The sequence below is a fragment of the Leptosomus discolor genome, chromosome 1, assembly GCF_034619465.1.
Source record: "Leptosomus discolor isolate bLepDis1 chromosome 1, bLepDis1.hap2, whole genome shotgun sequence".
In the NCBI taxonomy this organism is placed as follows: domain Eukaryota; kingdom Metazoa; phylum Chordata; class Aves; order Leptosomiformes; family Leptosomidae; genus Leptosomus; species Leptosomus discolor.
Window position 1 is genome coordinate 93,713,017 of NC_141391.1, and position 21,608 is coordinate 93,734,624.

A 21,608-nucleotide genomic window follows, 5' to 3' on the forward strand; every position below is an offset into this window, starting at 1 on the left:
TCTATGAATAATTTATGATGAACTTGTGTTGTGGGTAAGTTTGCTCTTTTTCATTATTTTGTGAATAGAACATTAGATTAGCTTTTTTAGAACTAATACTTTGTAGTATTAGAGTACTAAATGGTGCTATCCAGCACTAGATTTATGCTCAACAAGCCAAACAGTGTGCTTCTCGTAGTTGCTCTCATTGTTGTACAAATCAGGATACCAGCTTGCACTTGACACTAGAATAGAGCATGCTGCACTCCATGAGGTGCAATGAGAACCTTCATACAACACATGTAATACACTTCAAGAGATTATACAATCAGTTACTTCCTGGTCAAATCAGATGGGTCATACTATTAGTAATTCACGGTGCTTCTATAAATGAATGAGCTAAGATAAGCACAAGGGTAGATGGAATGAGAGAGGAAAATACAAATGTTTAAGATATTAGAAGCAATATTGCATTAATCATAGAATCATAGAATGGTTTGAGTTGGAAGGGACCCTAGAGATCATCCAGTTCCAACCCCCTTGCCATGTGCAGGGACACCCTCCACTAGACCAGGTTGCTCAAAGCCCCATCCAGCCTGGCCTTGAACATTTCCAGGGAGGGGGCAGCCACAGCTTCTCTGGGCAACCCGTGCCAGTGTCTCACCACCCTCACAGTAAATTTATTCCAAATATCTAACCTAAATCTACCCTCTTCCAGTTTGAAACCATTACCCCTTGTTCTTTCACGACACTCGCTGGTAAAATCCCTCCCCACCTTTCCTGTAGGCCCCCTTTAAGTACTGGAAGGCCGCTGTAAGGTGTCCCCAGAGTCCTCTCTTCTCCAGGCTGATCAACGCCAACTCTTTCAGCCTGTCCTCATAGGGGAGGTGCTCCAGTTCCCGATCATCTTCATGGCCTGCCTTTGGACTTGCTCGAGCAGGCCCATGTCCTTATGTTGTGGGCCCCAGAGCTATATGCAGCACTCCAGGTGGGGTCTCACAAGAGCAGAGTAGAGAGGAAGAGTCACCTCCCCCGATCTGCTGGCCACACTTCTCTCGATGCAGCCCAGTATGTGACTGGCTTTCTGGGCTGCCAGCACACACTGCTGGCTCACATTCAGTCTTTCATCCACCAGTACACCGAAGTCCCTCTCCACAGGGCTGCTGTCAATCCATTCATCACCCAGCCTGTATCTGTGCTTGGGATAGCCCCAACCCAGTTGCAGGACCTTTCACTTGGCCTTTTTGAACTTCATGAGGTTCACACAGGCCCACCTCTCAAGCCTGTCTTTACTAACAATGTGAAAGTTTACTGTATCTTCAGCTGCTCCAGGGATGATGACTTGACGAACAAGAGTAATTCAAAAAAGAGGTATACCAACAATTAATCAAGGTAGCTCTTGACCGAAGCTCTACCATTCATCATGTCGGCTGCTTCCCTTAATTTGCATTGCACTTTCTGTCATCATGCATGTCGTTAGCAAAAGTCTTGAATCATATGGGCCCCAGTGATGACCCCCAGGGTACTACTCTCATTACCAGACAGCAGCTGACCCAAGATGTTGATCACTATGATTTGAGACCAATAGTTCAGCCAAGTTTTCAACCCATTCAGCGGTCTGTTCATCAAGCCTAGGCTTCCTTAGCTTCCAAACAAGAATGCTATAGGAAACAGTGACAAAAGTCTTACTAAATCATGGTATACTACATCCACTGCTCCTCCCTCATTTGCATAATCATTCATTTCCATATAGAAGGCAATCATGTTACTCAATGAGGATTTGCACTTAACAAATCCATTTAATTACTCCTGATCACCTTCTTGACCTTCACGTGATCAGAAATGGACTGCAAAAGGATGTGCAATTCATGGGCTACACAGACTGCAAAAGGATGTGTCCAGTGATGCTACCAGGCACTGAGGTGAGGATGATCAACCTACCACTCCTTCAGTTTTCCTTCTATCATTTTTAAAAGAAGGAAATAACATAGCCTTTTCCCAGTCAACAGAAACATCTTGTGGCAGTACAATTTCACCACTGATGAGCCTGAATTTTCATAGAGAAACACAGCCTCACAATCACATTGGCCAACTCTTTTATTACTTTGTGAATTTCATCTGGACTTGTGGATCTGAATGCATCCAGCTGCTCTAAGAAGTCCACAGGCTGTTGCTCCCCTATGAGCTGCCCATCTCCCTTTCAAAAAAGTCAGTACATGCTTCTTTAGGAGAAAGTTTTGCTTGCAAAGACTAAGACAAAAAAAACCCCAACCACTGAGCAATTGAGCACTTCAGCCTTTTCTGCATTGTCTGTAACAAGTTGATTCTCCTCATCCATCAATAGACCTAGCTGCATTTTCCCTAAGCTTCCTTATGCAACTAGTGTACCTTCAGAATCCCTTCTTGTGAGCCTGTACTTTCCCTGTTAGTCTTCACACCTGATGAGCTTTGGCCTTCCTGATTTTTTTGCTAAGGATGCTCATGGTACTTTTATATTTGCCTTTTGTTACCTCTTCTTCCTTCCACCTCATCTAGGTGCAGAACAGGGAATACATTATTGTCACTGCAAGTAATGGGCCATAGGGCTTTATATTAACTCAACAGTGTGAAGCATCAAGGACTTGCCACAATTTGTTTGGACTTGAGCTATTTTAGCTGTAACAACGCACAGACAAAGTGCCAACTATTGCCTTATTTGTCTTTCAGCTGCAGCTTAGTGGTGTATAATTTTGTAGTAGTACCCTAAAGAAATCATACTATATACGGTAAAGACCTAACAAAACAAAGAAGTCATTGTGGAAGTAAACTTGGTGACCATCAGGAAAGCAAGCGTAGCCACAGAGCCTTTTGGAAACATATAAAAATAACACCAAGCAGATCCAAGACTGAGAAGGAAGAAACTGGAATTTTATCAACATTTCCTTCCCAGTGAAGAACCTAGGATGCTGATGACTTTCTCTGATAATATATTGTGAAGAAATGCAAGGAGATACAAGAAGATTTGTGTATATCAGTTTGCAAAAGTTAGTATTAATTGGATAATATGGACAAAAAGTATTAGAGATCAGGGCCCCGATTTCAGCAAGGTATGCCAATTTATCTGTTCAGCCAATAATCATCCCTCTCTGAAATTCTCTGTAATGTCTTTTCACGAGGCTGCAGCTGCCTGTGTTCAAGATCTGCTCTGATACAGTGCAGCTGTGTAATTTGGTAGGAGACTTCTGTGAAAACAGCTAAGCTGTGAGTGAGAAGCATCTGGGGCATCAACCCATTGGCTTGAGTTGCATTTAAACTCAGGCTTCTGCTGTTGGTCCTTGCCCAAGCTATGTCCTCGATATGCTGCCTCTGACCATACAGCTTGCCAAGCCTAGTCTACTTCATTTCCTGGCTTGATCATGGACTCGCCTTCTCGCTGTGAACTTGGCTGTCAGACACTAGACTATTGGCTGAAATTGGTTACTGCCACCGGACTTGCTATATTCTTCTTGTTTGGATACTCTGGGTTTGCAACCCATGTCTGAAAGGCCTCTGCCAGTCTTGTCACCTTTGGCTTCTATCTCACTTTTTTGTGGAGCAGCCTGTTCTTGCTGCTCCCTGAAAGTTAGTATTGTTGCAGTTGGACTGGTAATATCTCATTGTTTGTATTTTGATTAGACCTAAGACTTTGATTAGACTGTTAATTCTCAGTGCCATATATGTGTTTCGTATGTTACACTGGATCCACAGCAGTGCATGCTTCCTTTTTGTACGTTAGTTCACTGAGAAGGTCCCTGCATTGCTAAGGGGGTCTTCTGCTGAAATTCTCAGTCCTCCTAAACATTCATAGGATTTACTCCTGGGCTGTTAATAAATTTTCTGCAAAACTCATCCAGTTCTGAGTACCTCTAGTGTACAGAGACTTGAATAAGCTAAATCATCTCATGGTCATGGTAGCCTAAGCTATATAAGTGACCAAATCTGTCTTCTCTACCCTTTCTAAACACCCTGCACCTATCCACACCCATGCTTCAATTGTGCACATTGTCACTGACTGTCTTCATGACTGTGATCACATTGCAGCCTTGCAACTGGCCTGGAATTGCTATTCTTTCTATTTTTCCTGTTTGCTGCCCAAGCTCTGTGCAAATGTACGCACAAACATTTGAGAAAAGAATGCCCACAGAACCTTTGAGTCTCCTTCAATCTGTTCAATGTTTCCTTGGCTGTACAGGGAGTACAGATACATATATTCTCTATATGAATGAACACCAAGCTATAGTAACTGCAAGGTCACAGAATCACAGAATGGTAGGGGTTGGAAGGGAGCTCTGGAGTCATCTAGTCCAAACGCCTGCCAGAGTAGGTTCACCTAGAGCAGTTTGTACAGGATCACGTCCAGGTTGGTTTTGAAGATCTCCAGGGAAGGAGACTCCACAACCTCTCTGGGCAGCCTCTTCCAGTGCTCCATCAGCCTCAGAGTAAAGAAGTCTTTCCTCATGTTCAGGCAGAACTTCCTGTGCTTGTTTGTGCCCTTGTCCCTTGTCCTGTTGCTGGGCACCACTGAAAAGAGCCTGGCCCCATCCTCTTGACACCCACTCTTTAAGATATTTATTAGAGTTGATAAAGTCCCCTCTCAGTCTTCTCTTCTCCAGGCTAGAGAGCCCCAGGCCTCTCAGCCTTTCCTCATAAGAGAGATGCTCCAGTCCCCTCATCATCTTCATGGCCCTCTGCTGGACTCTCTCCAGAGTTCCCTGTTTCTCCTGAACTGGGGGGCCCAGATAAGGTCAGATAATCCTTGGCAATCTTTTCTGCAGCATCCCAGATTTGAGTCCCAGGAAAACAGCAAACTTCTTAGGATGATATATTGTTATGGAAATTGGCAGCTTTTGACCCACAGAGGAAGAAAACTTTAACCACTAGCAGTCATTGCTTCTTGTTTAACAGTGCTACTTCTAATATGAAGACTTGAGATGCTCCGCCCAGACTCTTCCTCCTCAATGGAACGTTTCTCCCTTCCTCCAGAGCTCTTGACCAGGCACCATTTAGGTAAAAGTATCTCAAAAATCCCCCATATATTAACTGTATATGCAGCGAAAGCTGTATTTCTGTTTTTCTATTTCATATCTCAGAAGCTGTAATTAAAAAGCATGAATTCAATGCAACAAATAAACACGAATCTACATTTTTTAAAAGTCACATTTCTTCACTTAATCTGTGCCACAAACCCCAAATGATAGCATGAATGTATAAACCTGGCTTAAAACTTACCTTTGCAAAGGTTTGATTTTGCTATTCTCTTATGCTCCTGATCCATGGGGTCTTTGTCAGGGGCCACTGGAAGTTTTATCATCATTTTTTGTTATACATAGATGCCAGGAAATGTTTTGGTACCTGTTTTCTGATGCTACATGTTATGTTGGACTAGGTGGAGATTCAGAGAACCTTCTAAAACGCTCTGCTTCACTCAGAGTGAAATTTACTCTTTCACTGAGTAAATTTCAGTCATCAAGGAGAATCTGGGACTTTGAACTTGAGTTCTACAGTATCTGTGGAATCTCAGTATGGACGGTGACTTAGCAATCCTTGATACTTAAGGATCGTACACTATTTTTTAAAGTATGTTTGGAAATATTGCTGAAACATACTTTCTTGGAAGGTCAATCAGAAAAAACCTCAAATGTTTTGCTCTTATTAACTCACTTAGCTATGTAGAATCTGACAAAATAATATAAAATATTTTGGAACATAACTGAGGAACAAAACATTAGCTATTTGGCTTAGACATATGGCTCCCAAAACACATCCCAGGAGTCTCCTCTTGCCTAAACACTACAGTGCAGTCCACAGCCGACAACCAGCTGCATGTATATAAGGTCTTCTGTGAACAGTTATTAAAGGTTTGTGTTGTTTCTTAGCTCCCACAGTACAGTCTACAGAGCTTTTCAGGGTGGACATGAATGATAAGCAGTATCTCTGGTGCCAGGAAATAGAATGAGGCAAATGTAATCACATCTCGCTCACACTTTCAGTGTAACCCAAGGAGCTTAAATTCCTCCCCACACCCCAAGAAAATGAAAACCCCTGTACCTGTCAGTGTGACATCTACCACCACATTTTCAGGAGTTGGATTTTTGAAGGATATCATGACAGAAGAACATTGGCCAATACAGGCACTTATGCTGGTTGGTTCCATCAGCTGAGGAGGAAGACCAATCCCCGAAAGGTAAAATATCCATTCTTCAAGCTGTAGATGAAAAGTGTTCATGTTTATTATTTGAGAAGTCAGATCTGCACATTTTAAAGCATTTTTCTTACTTCTTTTGTCTAGTGTTCTGTGTCTCTTTTCTGTGGTAAGTGAACTGCTGTTTAGCACTTTCTTTCTTTCTTCTTCCCTCAAGCTGTTATGTTACTCTAAGTATTGCTATCTGGAAATCAATAGTTCTAGTCTGGGATGTTTTTCCCAACCTCCACAGGAGATGTTCATATCTCCTCTTTGCATTTAACTTCTGTGCTACTCTGAGGATGGAGTATTTAACTTCCATGTAGCTACTCAGAGCTTCCAGTGTAGTGAATGGAAAGATGTAGGCAGTTGCCAGAGGGCAATTCAAAGCACATATATTAGAATCTGAAAGCAGATTAAGTCAGAAGTTGTCTTCAGAAGACAAAGGCAGAAGAAAAATGATTCTTTGATGGGACAGCAGTAGAATCACACAAAAAGCTAAAATTGTTACCCCAAAGATAATGAAGATCATTAACCACTATACAAAGAAGAATCGAGACTATTGGAAAGAACTAGTAGATATAGAGTATCACCACAGAGCAGAAAAAAAAGGAAAGTATCATTAAACTGATGTGTTAATGTTGATATTTTTTTTCAGCATGACTGTAAAGAGTTGCCTGCCCCACATTTACTCTTTTAATGTTATAAAGAGTGATGTTAATAACGCCACTCATTACAGAACCTTTAAATGAGCAGCAAAAGTGTATGGTAAATATAAAGATACTACCATTATTTTAAGGAAAATGTTAATTTGTACATTCACGTGGCTGTCTTTAAATAATAAAATCTGAGGTCTATCACAAACTGCTTAAAGTGACCCTTTGTTCTGTTTAGTTAATACTTATTCATAAAGGTATGCATCACAAGGAGAACAGAAAATAATAAATAAAATAAAAATATTTTCATTATCTGAAATATTACATTTGCTTCTACATAGCCTGTCTGAAAAAAAATAAGGAAAATCTGTAACAGATAGGGTTCAAAAATCTAATAACAAATCTGGAAATACTTACAGTGAAAACTGAGTAATATACTGAGACTCCTCAGCATAAACAGGGATAAATAAAATGGCACATCATATATCTTCAGAAAACAGCTTTGGACAGCAAATTTGCATGCCTTTATTAACATTTTATAAAGAAACATTCAATCCAACAAGAAAAAGACATTTTAATCTTACTGAAGGAAAAATTGTAGTAAAAATCATCAAGTGCTACAGGATTGTAATTAAAAAGAAAAAAAAATAAAGAGAGGAAGAACTGGTTTTATAGTGATGTAGAGACTATCCAATACTAGAAGTCAAAATATAAAAATAGACTGTATGTTTTGTTTACGATTTAGACAGTGATTTGTATCACCTGGCCTGCAGGCACTTCTGCATTACTCAGACCAATAAGAATTAAAACCAACCTAAGGCAAACAATACAAGATAGAATCTAATATTTGGCTCAGTTTCTCTCTAATATTACTTACTACTGTTAAATGCTCTACATTGCCCCTGGATGCTAGCAAAGTGGTTAAAGAATAGGATAATACAGATATGTTGGAACTCTGGGTGTGGGTTATGTTCAAGCTGACCTTCCAGTTCTGCTGTCCCAACAAACTTAAATTCAGATTTTCACAATGATTAGAGCTAAACTCAGATTCACTTTGTGAAGAGCGCTTCATAAGGCTTCAAATCAGAAACAAATGAAGCAGGTAATAGCACAGAGCAGTTTCTCTCAGTTCAGCAAAGAAGCCTAATCAGGAATAGTTAAGGCTTATCCTATAAGTATTGTCATTAACTGATTTTGGATTAGTCAGCTATCCAGCTATCAGTTGGCTAAAGTGTCCATTTGGATATATTTAATCAGAGAAATCAAGAAAGGGAAATCGATGTCAGGGTGGGCACGTTACATTACAGGTTGTTTGAGGTATCCACCGTTGATGAGAAACATTCTTCAAGTTTTCATTAAAAAGGGGGATTATATCTGTGCAAATATTCACTGTCAGCTATCAATATAACAATTAGCAAACTAAAATAATCTGGGATTAATTTAGTAAGGACTGTAGCAGTGAAAATTAATGAAAATTTACAACATTTAAAAGATTCAGGCATAAAAAGAGCACTAAGAAATTTCAAAAGTTATACTAATATGTTGAAATGGTTAAAAGGGTCTGGACAAAGCAGCCAGAAGGATGGGATACTGACTAAAGTTCACTGTAGACAAAAACTTGGAGATTTGTCATCACTTGAAAGGAGATGCATTGGATGACAAGATTCAGGTGACAGGGCTCAATCTGTTCCTGAAAGGTTTAAATAAATTGTATCATTTTATGGCTTCTGTATTTGGTGAAGAATTTTTTTTTTCTTTTGCAAAATACAGGTAAGATTTCTGTGTACCATTAGGATGCAGACAAGATAAGGATATTCTTGGCCTCTTGAACTGGCCTTGGTTATACACTATTCATATGAGAATTGATGTCTCCCTGTTTTTATCCTTAATAAATATTTAAGGAAAGAGATCCTGAAAATAAATGCTGTGCTAACACCACCTACAAATAACCTGTCTGTTCAACATTCTTTATCAGGAAAAAAATTGCCACATCACTTCCTTTGGTATTTGTTTTCTTCATATAAAAGAACATTTGCTTTTGCAGTATTACTTAAAACACTACTGAAAACTCCTGGTAGTACTTAGCTGGAGTAATTCACAGGTCAGCAGGCTATTAGGATCTCTGAAAGTCCAAAAAGACTACAGAGAGGAAATTGCTGAAAAAGCAAATGCTTCATTCAACCACAGCTCACGTGATGAAATATTATCACTTACAACACATTATCAGTTTTTCTTTGTTTCCAGTTGTAATTTTTAATCAGCTAGTAGGTTGTGATTGTGACTGATTTCTTTATTTACTTGTTTCTCATTTGAAATTAGGGAAATTCAAAGAGAAAAAAAGTGTCAACAATTCTAATACACTCAAAGTAAAAACCATTTTCAAACAAACTGAAAGGGAGAGTCTCTTTTTCAAGTGTGTGTCCTTCCAAAATTCTGATCAGATAAAAAAATGAAGCAATTTAATTTTGTTTGGCGGTTAGGAAAAACATCAAGAAATTTCATTTCAGAGGTAACAATGGTGAGAAGTGCTGGTCTTCTGGTGCTAAAAATAGCAGAACTAATTACCAAGAAATCTAAGATTATTCATTACTTATTCTAGCTCCTAGGCCATTACACCATGTTTTAATACTGTAAAAGAGAATAATTTCTGTGTAAAACAAAGGTTAAAACAGAATATAATTTTTCAACATCTTTGCCTTTGGTCTTTCATTATGCATCCAGCCATTAGATACCTGTGAACATTTGAAGGTTATCGATGCCTTGTGATTGCATCTTCCAAGGGCAGATGGACAGAATTGCACGGGTACTTCAGTAGTGGAATGAGGAGCGACAATCAGCTGTACAAATAAAGAAGCAAAGGAAATAGAGTAGGAAAAAAAATAATCAATGTTTTGGAGCCTGTTTCTGTGCTTTGTATCGACAGTGTTGATGTTTATGTGATTAATGTGTTCCACCAGATTCATTCCCCTCTCTCAGCAAGCAGAGGGTGCTAAGGCAGCAAGTGTATTGCAGTAAACAGTCCTAGTGGCAGTCCTTGCACGTTCCTTCCCCAGAAACTACAGAGCTGATGTTACAGACTGCTCCAAGGACATGGACAGCAGCTGTCACAAATACCATTCACACATGACTTTGGTCTGATTGTATTGATGACACTCAAAGGTTATCACACTGACCTCCAAAGACACAAACTGGCTTATAAGGGAAATACATCATAGGTTTTAATAAACCAGTGCTTTACCTCTCTTCTGCTTACCTTTATCTAAACTAACATTGTAAATGATTTGCTAGTTTTCTCACCATCTAAAGTATACTACTTGAGTCTCAATTGCACAGGGAAAAGCAAAGTAGCTGACTACAGTGGGGTCATAAATGTCTTTAAGAACTAGATAAGCAGTGACAGAACAGAATTATGAATAATAAAAATGTGAATGCATTGAGAGAACGAGCAGCTAGAATAATTGAATACACAATTACAGCGTCTATTTTTTAATTTTAAAAAGTACTAGTACTTTTAATATCATACATGTTTAAATAATTACTGCATATAAGAAGATATAAAAAGATAATTGATTGGAATTATGGACACTGAAGCTGGCTGTATTTTATAAAATGGATATAATTTACAATTAACGAACATCAAAACAACACTCTACAACAGCTGGCACTGACAAGTCCTTTTATAAAGTAAACAACATCCCTGGAAGAACAGCCGGTAACAGGCAGTGAACAGAAGTTATTAAAACATTCATTTTTCTTTTCTACATTTAACAGTTGCAAGATGCCTGACTGCATCAATGAGCCCCGCAACCTCTTCCTACCCCAGGGGTTTGACTGCCTCTGCTCTGATACAGTGCTTGGCTTGGGGCTGAGGAAGGTTTGAACTTATGGCACAACAAGGCAGGGACCTCCACCAGTAGCCCTGTTCCACCACACCCAGAGACAGCAAGCAGAGCCAGGATGGGAACAGGGATGGGGGCCCACTGCAGCACCAGGACCACTGGCCTTGGAGACAGCGTCGAGGCCAAACTGGAGACCCTAGAGTGTGAAGCAGGGACAGAGGGGACAAAGGGGACAGATGTGCCCACTCCCAGCCCAGGAAAGAGGCCCCTGGCGAGGCTTATGCTGCTTTTTCTCATTGACCTATGGCTTTCCCTGCTATCTGAGAGCTGGACCCGGGCAGGGGCCACAGGCATCCTGGTCCTGACAGTCATCTTCTTGGTGTGTCTATAGGGTGCTGGCACAATTACAGACTGGGATGCTGGTGTACCTGGAACAATGAATATTCCTACTGATGGCAGTGGGAGCTAGATTAAGCAGAAATGAGGACAGAGATCAGACATGGTCAACTAACTTACAAAACTTGAAAAGTTATCTCTCTCTTTTGGGGGGCAAATTTTAAATAATCTATCAGAATATTGCCATAACAGTTTATTGGTTTGAAGACAATAACTGTCTTGTTTATTTGAAGTGTGGTATTGTATTTTTAAACTTTACAAATTTAATTTTACGATTTCCACTGCATGAAAAAAAAAAACATTTCTGAAAAGGTAAGTAGGTGGATCTCACAAAGCATGTAGCTTGCTGCTTTGGGCCCACTCCCACGCAACCGTTACAGCACCTGCACCTCCCATACGGGGAGCACAGCACTGCTGTGTCACCCACGCTTCGCAATCTCATACATCCTGTGGATGAGTGATAACTCGAAAGCACATTTGCTACCAGCAGTCAACTGCCACCATCCCACGCTTGTGAACTTTGCAAGGCTTCTGTATTACCCAGAACAGACCTGAAGGAGAGTCACCTCCCACAAACCACCTCCATCCCCATCTGCCCCACTGCCCAGAGTTCATTTAGCTGTTCATCATCTAAAAGCAGCCTGAACAGCTCATTTCTCAGTGAGTTCCTGGGCATGCTCAGTATCCAGAGACCTTTTTTTGAGATTTTTACATTCATTTGCAGTCTAGTTCCTACCTGCTTTGTCCAAATCAGCCAGCCCCATTTATCAAATGAAGATTTAAAATGGAGAAAGAACCTTAATGATTACCTCCTCCCAAATAGTTTTGAACGAGATGAAAAAGCAAGGTAAAGACAGGTTGTCACAGCATAAGAATGAATAATTAAATTAAAAATACAATTTTAAATTTTTATTAATTTCACTAAATATCTACATTATTTAGGATTATAACTTTCCCATAAAGACGAAAATAGACTGGAATTCCATTTTTAATAAGCACTACTTGACATCATTACACAGAAAATGCACTGCCAGAATGAATCTAAATACTCAATGTGGAGTTACGCTAATGTGGGATACTGCCTGTTCTGAAAACAGAAGAGATTTTTATTTTTTACATTATAGATCTGTTTTTAAAAAAATATTTTATATTACACAGTATAATGTTCTACTGTGTCCAGAGAGTAATTTGTTTCGAAATAAAGCTGGATTAAAAAAAAAAAACAACACAACTTACTTCATACTGAAAATCAAAGAATAAACTGCTTTAAAACCTAGAATTAAGAAACAATGTTAACAACATGTTTAAAGAAGGTCATACTTTGCCACAATCATTCAGTAAATTATGCTGAAGTTAACCCATCCCCTGCCTTTCATTTTGTTTACATAAACAAGCATCTTCCAAGATACTCATATGAAAGGGAGCTGGTATCATTGCTCTACATAAGATCTCAGATATAACAGAAACTGAGTCTGAAGAAGACTGAGCAACTACACATGCATTACTGACATTATAAATCCAAAAAGGAGGGAAATTTTTCATTAAATCCATACAAAACAATACTCTCAGTCATTAACAAACTAATAAAGCTTGCACATAGAGACTTTGAGACTGCACTCCTCTCTGACAGCCCTTCTTTATTAAGTTATTTTTCAATAAAAATTGTGTTTCATAGTGAATTAGGATAGAAGATGGCTTCATGAAAAACGTTTAGGCTAGTTATAAGCCAGAAGAATAGCAAGCTGAAGACTTACAGTGAAAGCATGTTTCTTTTGGCAATATAGATGATGCCATTTGTAAGAGTTTTTTGTACATCTAAGTAACATCATAAATACATGTATGTACAAATATAATACACATACATGTGAAATCTGTCCATGGATGTATATGGAGGGCAAGAAGTAAGTTGGGGAACATAGCATTACTGATGATTGAGAATTTTCATCTGTTAAATGCTGAATACAAATCCTCCTTTACTAGAGATAAAGCAAGCTGTGGTTAGGAAAGTAACACAAACTCAACATCCCAATGACTGCTCCCCCAGAAACTCACAATGCCCAATATGCTGAAGAAAAACAAGACATGAATTTTGCAGCAAACCATACAGTGTAAGGTTGACAAGAAGGGAAGTAAAAATTAGGCATAGCTTGTTAAAAAGAAAAAAGATATTAAAATCCAAGTCACATTAAAGGAAACCCTTAAAAAAGTTTATCAAATTCTTGAAAGAAAACCAAGATGGTATATTCCATTTAAAGCTGTTTTAGGCTACAATTGCCAAGCTGTTAAAAAGATACATATACTTTTCTCATTTTCATCAGTTTACAAAGTAGTTAAAGGAGCTGCTTCTAATTTACATGAAGCTGACAAGAGATTTAAAGCCTTTGAATTTCATTTAGGCTTCATTAAGCACCCTGAAGTTCAGCAATACTTGAGTGTAATTCAACTGTACCTCAGGAAAGCCTATTATTAATGATGTCAGTACTTGAAGTTGAATCAGATCCATAGTAAACAGTCCCCTGTGGTGTTTCAGTAACGCCTTCTGTTGCAAACTGGAAATGCAACAAACTTCCACACATGTGGAACTATGATAAAAATGATATTTGAATTTGTTTAAATTCTGAAATATCAGTCAGAATTTTGGTTAACATTTTAGGCAATTAATCTCTAGGAAAGACAAAATTTTCCCTGATATCTCTGTTGAATCTGGTTTATTTAATGTAAGTCAGTGACTGATGAAGTCCATTTGAGATATTTTCAGCCCAATACCTTCAACAGTTCTACATCTTAGATGACATAAAACCAAACACAGATCATTGTAAGAAATAATAAAATTATTGATTTAGAATATGCAGAGTTCTAAAATAACTCTACTTATTCTTTTCAAACAGTACCTATGTTAATTGGACAACTCCATCTTCAATCTATTGTTCTAAAAATTTGCTCTTTATTGTTGCATTTCATCTGAGAATCACTCAAATCAGAATTTTTCTGCTGACAAGAAAGCATTATTTGCTTTAAAAAGAGCAGAAATTTAAATAATTAAGATGGGAAACTTCTTTCACACATCACAAAGACACTGAAACAGGCATTAATATAAACTAATATCTGAAACACAGGTTACAGTTTATAAGAACAAGCAGTAATCTTCTGGAAGTTGAACACAGCGCTCTATGAATGGACTACACCTAGGATGCAACACATTCAGGAAAAGCAGGAGGTATTTAAACATCACCTTTGTTCCCTGTGAAGGAAATCACATTACCTCTCCAAATATGGGTCTGCAATGGAAGAAACAAGTTCAAAAAGCGACAGATAAGTGAAATAAATATTAGGTAGTTTCTCACAGAAAATTCACCAAAGCTATCCTTTTAACTGGAAGAACTACTGTAATTCACAAAGAACATTTCAGAATTCAATGCATAAATAATATATAGGATTGAATATTCTATCAAGAAGAAAAGATAGAAAATTACTTCAGTTAGCGTAGAATGTGTCTTTTTCTAAGCAATGTAATGTAGTTATTGGTGATACGTGAATCTTGGGTGATAAATTAGGGAAGCTGAAAGAAGTTTTTTGGGGTTTTTTTTAATTTCCTTGACAAGGTACTATGCAATCTGCAGGAATCAAAAGCCAGTATAATTACATCTAATCCACTTCCGTGCCAATAACCTAAACATAATATGTATAATACTCCTAGACTATTAATACAGTTTGTACCATTATGTTTCCTAGCTCCTATTCAAATACCAGTTTTAAAAGTCGAGTTTTAACATATTGTATGAAGATGTGTTGATATGCGTGACATAACGCATAGTGGTTAGGTAGGCTAAATCAACACACTTCACGTTTAATACTTTTAATATGATACATGCAAAATATAGGGCAGTTTAGAAATAAGTGTGATCTCCCTTAATTATTATCTTTAGAGCCCCTTCTATGAACATTTGGTCTTGTACTTCTGTATTTGAGGCAGAAAGCTGATTAGCTTCTGAAAACCAAAAATATATCTATTATGACTTTACAGCATTCCTCTATTTCTCCATACAATCCATTTTCTACCTTCTCAGCTTCATTTTAGGATGTTATTACAATGGTCTTTCCTCTCCCTCTGACCCTTACACCAGATTGCACAAATAGCATCATAGAATAGTTTGATTGGAAGGGACCAACAAGCTCTGCTGTATGTTTTCCCTGTGTTATCTTCCTCCTGTCTAGAAAAGGTGCAATTGCCATTTCTTTCCTGTGTGCAACAGATTTCTTAATTTTCTTTTTTCATGTTAAAGGTTCAATATTCACATCCTAATAAAAGGTCTCCCTAACCGCTTGCATCAAAGTTTCGACGTATCTGTCCTCTCTTTTCTCATCTCCTGTCATAAAAAGAACACCTATTTAATAGCATTAATTGATAACAACATCCAAAGAGTTCTTTATAGGGCCTGTACTATCAACTAGTAATCAACGGTCAATAACAAATATTCTTCAGAATCTTGATCATCTAGAACTCCAGCCAATCTCAACGAAAATATGAAAGCTGACCCCATCTATACAACTCTCAGTCCTTGAAAGGACAAAAATGTTTGGCAGCAAGATGGAAGGGTTTCTGTGATGGAGAAGGAAAAAGTAGTGTACAAAATAGTAACAGGACGAAGATTTTCTCAGTAGAAATCAGTTTCGGGGTAAAAGGGAGTTTGGAGAATAAAATGATTCCAGGTATTTTCTCGAAGCTTCCTTGTGGCTAAATTGATCAAATTCTTATTCAAAGACACAGCAAGTAGGATAAAACTGCCATGAGTATGAGATACTCTTGTATTCTTACATTAACATTTTATCTACTTACATAAGTATTTACCTAGGTATCATGTTGATTCTTAGAAACTTGTGAAACTTCTAATATAGCTGGTTTGTTTACAACTTCTCCTTCTAATATCTCCTCAATATTATTTGCAACCAACACCGCAGTCCTTCTCAAAACCATTCCAGGTAAAAAACATCTATATTTCAGTTTGTGTTGTTTCAAGTTTTCGTCCATAAGCTATAAAATCTCTAGAATACATACTTATAATGCCTCTAATCCTTCAGACAAAGTTTTGTATTCTAAACCCACAGTGCAATACACAATTCGGTATGTTTTGAAAAGAAGACTCTTCTAGCACTTTCGTGAAAGCACAGAAATCTTACTTACAGGCTGTTTTGGATCAGTCTCAGTTGAAAAATTGCTAGGATTGCTGTTAACAATTTCTAACTCCAGAGTTTCATGTGTAGGATTAGAGAGGGGTATGTATAGATGAGCCCATCTGGAAAAAATACATATATGCAATGACTATTAATTACAAAGTTTCTTGCATCGCATTTTATTATTCGTCACTTGTTTTCCTTCTTGAAAAAATTAGCTTTTTTTAAAATAAGAATTATGTTTTATTGCATTATTTGTGCATATATTGCACAAATTTAATAGAATTAATTATTATTATTAAGAATTATTAATAATGATAAGAACTGGCAGCAATAACCATTCTAATACTTGAGTCATTCATAAGGGCAGAATTTGTCTTGCTGTTCTTCAGTTGCCAGGAAGTTATTTAAGTTAGTTGGTTAAAAGGAATATCTAGCTCCCCCAATACTCAACAAGGGGAAAAACCTTTTCAGGGAGAATTGTAGCTAATGTAGATCACAAAGATGTGAAAACATTTTTCACTGTCTACAGGAGAGGCCTAGAGTTGATGACTTAAACTTGATGCCTAACTTTTAGACAGGAGGATGTGGAAACAAACCTTAATGTCTTCACAGCTTCATATTTATTCCTAGGCTCCAATTTACCTATTTATGTCTCACTTTTCTTTACTTACCTTCTGTAGATCTAATTTTGGAATAAAACATTTTAGTCAAGTAGATAATTCAGAGTGGCAAGGCCAACAAAAACTTTAGTTCCAAAAAGTAAAATAATTTAAAGTATGTTTTATTAATCTGTAGTCTATCCATGGACTCATAGTCTGCCCGAGGAAAAGCACTGGGCAGAAATTAAAGGTAATCAGATAAACGATATCTGTAACTCCTTTTTGTCTAAGCAATGGTTTACAGGAAAATCTTGTAATCAAGTGGTGTTGCCAATAGCTTTTTATTTAGTGCCACTAGGCAACCATTCTTCTTGATCATCTTGTAAGCTTGAGATCTCAAAACACACTTAGTGTTCTACACTAGCCATTTCAATGGTGGTTCCGCCTTCTTCCCTCCTCTTTGTTCCTCTTCATTGACTCAAAATCTGTTTCATTTTGTACAATTGTTGCGTTGATCATTGTAGCATAATGGTTCCACATGTAGATTATGTATTTTAATGAGTATTATGGCTGTCCCAGAACAAAACTGGAGCATGCTGATTGCCTAAATGTTATGCTTTAAATCAGCTGGCGCTCTGTTTTACAGACTGTACTTCTTTATTTTGTAATGAAAGAATACACAAATACAAGATACCTTCAACAGGGAACACGATTTTCCAAAGAATTTGTAAGACTCCCAAAAATTCCTCTATTCCGATCAAAATAGTATATCATTTGCCTTTAACAAAGATACGTGACCATAAATCACATTCTCATTATAACACCAAGGGACACAGAAAAGAGATTCAAGGTGAATCAGTGAAAAGAGTAAATAAGTTTGAAAAATGAGATACATGTATTGGTTTTGCTGTAATTTATCTACCTAATGGATATTCCCTCTAGTCAAAGCTGTGGCAGGTCAGCTGCCAGATTACTCCACATATTTATGCTCTGGGAAAAATTAGTCAGTTAATCACAGCTAAATCAGTAAAGAAAACGAAAGTAGAAAAATCAACATTCAGAAAAGAAGGTATTTCAGTCAAGCTTTACAACTGTAACTTCAGGCCCTAAAACTTGTGTGCAGGTAGGCTCCTTCCAACATACGCAGCGATATAAATCCCCAGAAGCTGAGTGGCAGACTTGTTTTTGACACATTGTCAAAGCATTGTATCACTGAGGTCTCAACAGCAGAGAGTAGAGAAATACTGGGAAACTTTCACACAAGAACTTGACTCCCTTGATAATTCCCATTTTTCACGTTTCTATCTCTAGCCTTTACTTTTTGTCTGGTCACTTTCATACACAACACTTTTGACAAAGGGTAAACTATGTTGGAATATCTAAACTTTCAGCAAGCAACCATTTGACTGTTAGACATTCTTCCAGTGATCAAAATCCGTCAAGAACCTCTGCCACCCCACAGACTGAATACTGTGGTTATGCTAGAAAAAGTTGCATATGACAGTAAATGCAAGACCACTGTGAACATTGTTCAACAGACTCTTCTTCAATGACTTCACTGTGGAGCCTGTAACAGGATGGATAAATGAAGATGGACAGTATCAAGGAGAAGGTATCCTTGCTTAGAGGCATATGCTAAAGGATGTGTTAAGTCTACCCTGATTTGGTAAATTTAACACATCCTTTAGAGGATTTAAAGCAGATCTGTCTGTGATAAACCCAGAATGTTAGGGTATCTGAAGAAAGATTAAAAGACAAACTGTTAGATTTTGTTCTTTTCTCTTTCAAGAATTGGTTCAAAATTGATTCTAAATGTATTTAAAGTGGGTTCTTGGCTTCTAGTCCAGTTCCAAGTGACGTTTCAAGGACACAAATTCTTAAATTTTACAGATTGAAAGCAAAAAGAATTTGGTAAGCACATAATGAAAAACATTATTCTTAGAAGGATATCACATATGATAACGCTTCTACCTCATTCAAGGAAAAGGTGGTAGAATGGAAGTTAGTATCTTAAGGAACTGTATTACTTTGTCGTTTCTTGAGAGGTTAAAGAAACTGGTAACTGGTATACAAGCATTTGTAAAACAGGACTGTCAGATATATTCCTAGTTCAGAAAGAGAAAAGAAACAGAAGATAAAACAAACCTACAGAACTCTGTATCATGGGTCTTTATATTGCATTCTGCAGTATTTTTAGAGTGATTTCTACATAAAGACTTCAGAGGAAGGCTACATGTAGGCTACAATTCCATTTCAATTTGTTCTCTGTAAGAAGAATTTCACCTAACACATATATTTATGAAAATTTTCTGCAAACTACTATAGTACATATACAGCACTATTCTGGCTTTTTGATGTAAACTCTTCACATCTTTTCCGTGATACTTCGAACCAGTGACCAAGTTCAGCACTATGAACTACATACTTACTTTCCAAGCTCACATTCTATTTCAGGTAGACTAGTTGGCAATGGTCTCTCCACAATCAACTTCAGTGCATACCAAAACTCTCCAACCATATCTGACAGGAATATGACACTAAAAACAGATGCATAAGCTTAATACGACACAGCTTTTGTGCAGACAAATCAAAATGTACAGATTAAAATTCAGGAAAAGAGTTAAACACAGTGAGTTCTCTAATTAGCTCCTGGTTTGCCTGTAACACTTTTGCTGGTATCTGAATTCAGCTACCAAAACTATTAAGATTTACAATTACTGATGCAACAAAATCTCTTTTCATCTTTATTATCTTTTTAGTACAAAAAGTTGTGTGTTCGGGTTTTTTTGTTTGTTGTTTTTTTCCAAAAATACAACTGGAAAGCCTTTCAACTGTTAACTTACAAGAGGAAGCTTTAATTTCATTTCAGTGTCAAGTATGTTCTTTCTAGCCATTTTGAACTCAAAAGACAAAGAAATGGAAATAGTATTCACTGATTTTAAAAAGCAAAATCTTTTCAAATCTAGTGGTGAAAACTGAGGAGTAGATATAGACACAATTATGTGAGCATGACAAAGAGATATGCTTCAAAGTAATATTCAATATACTGTTTTGATATACAATCAAATGTCATGACTGAAAATTGCTTGCTCCTAGATGAGATATGTACAGCAGTATATTGCTGTGACAGACATTCCTCTCCTATTGCATATTTCTTTTTCTATTTCTTGGTTTTTTGAGCAGCAGAGTCATAATAACATTAAACAAAAGCACTGTAAGCATATAAAAACTTACATGAAATGTGCTGTACAAACCCGTGACCCACTAAGGACCAGTTCTTGCTCTAAATGATAGATAACTATGTCTGTTTCATGACTTTATGGTTCCAGACTATCCTCTGTGCCAACAAAGCATTTAAAATGAGCATAAAACAGCTTAGGAAAGAATCATCTATTTGAAAAGGTACACCTGCCACAAACATTTTTATAACACTTCTTCCCAGCTGCTGCCATAGCAAAGGAAACAGACCATGGCTTCAGAAAAAAAGATAATAGTGTGGATATAATGTGGAAGTATCTGTCCAGCTGTAACTGGAGTCCTTCAGAGCTATTGCCATTTAAAGCAGCTATTAGACAGCTTTCAAGTACAAGAATACATAATTGTTTTGAACATATACAGGTGTGATTTATGTCCTCTTTGCATATATGCCCCTACGTCCCAGCCTACCAATCAGCTGAGCCCAAAGTTTTGCTACTTAAAACAAACCTTTATTTTATTATTTGGAATTTCTCCACATGAAAATTAGCAGAAATATTATCCAGTATGAAAAAATTAGGCCTATTCTCATTCACAGCTTCAGAATGCATAATTTCTACAAATTCCCACAGAAAAAATACTTACTAGAGTAATAACAGTACTCGTTTTTACAAAAGAGTATTGCTTGAAAGCCGTATTCCTCAATGCAACCTGCCATTATTCTTGTCTTTGGAAAAATCAATACAAGTAAATTGAACGAAACTTTGAAATACATGGATTTTGGCTTTGTAAATATTTGATCTTTGAACACAGGTCATCTGTCTCTGCCTTCCTTACAAACCACCATCCCACCCTCCTCCCCATCCCCATATTTTTGCGAGTTGACACAGAAAACCAGGGAATTGTTTTTCAAGCAGTCCTTCAACTTAATAATGCTTTGCTAACCAAATTCCAGGAAAATAAGTTTTGCCATTCTGCGCTTTTCAGTTACTTGCTGAACTGGTTTAGCTGAAACTAAGACCAAGAGGTCATCTGTCTTTATATTGCTAATTAGCATACCTGCATGGCTTCATTGGGATTTCCAATGTAATGAAAAAATTTTCCATATTCATTTAACAGATCATTGTTAATTAATGGAAGATTCTGAAGCTAAATGGATTTATGTGAAGACTGTTAAAGGATTCTTCACTTGTTTTTTGTTATGTTGCTTTAGTTTTGTTCCTTCTCAGAAGAAAAATGAAATCACGTTATTCCCTTTATGGAACTTAGAAATTTAAAAATCTAACAGTTCATCCAAAGTTTTCAGAGAGGACTTCTAATATTAAGCAAATTTCTAAAACATTGCTCACGGAATTCTAGTGAACTAGATATAACTAGAGGTTATTCTACTGCCTGTCAGTCAGGTTTTTCCCCTCAGAGGAAATCTGCTGTTTAGGATACATTACATTTAAAGCTGGATTTTTTTAAAAATTCTATTTATTACCATTTGTGGGGATTTTTTTAGGGTGCTATATACATCAAGTGACCGAGGTTTCAACGGAAGTAGTTCATTTATTAGTACAAGAGCCAG

At 37.3% G+C, this 21,608-nt stretch overlaps 1 protein-coding gene across 1 annotated transcript in view; it reads right to left on the reverse strand.

Moving 5' to 3' along the window:
• Positions 1–21,608, reverse strand: part of CFAP47 (cilia and flagella associated protein 47) — a 345,415-nt gene that overhangs the window by 77,859 nt on the left and 245,948 nt on the right. The window contains exons 53-56 of the mRNA XM_086482089.1: positions 19,273–19,380; positions 16,252–16,363; positions 9,567–9,671; positions 6,046–6,202 (exon numbers count right to left, since the gene is read on the reverse strand). Of these exons, the coding sequence (XP_086338215.1) occupies positions 6,046–6,202; positions 9,567–9,671; positions 16,252–16,363; positions 19,273–19,380 (482 nt within the window). The remainder of the gene's footprint in view (positions 1–6,045; positions 6,203–9,566; positions 9,672–16,251; positions 16,364–19,272; positions 19,381–21,608) is intronic.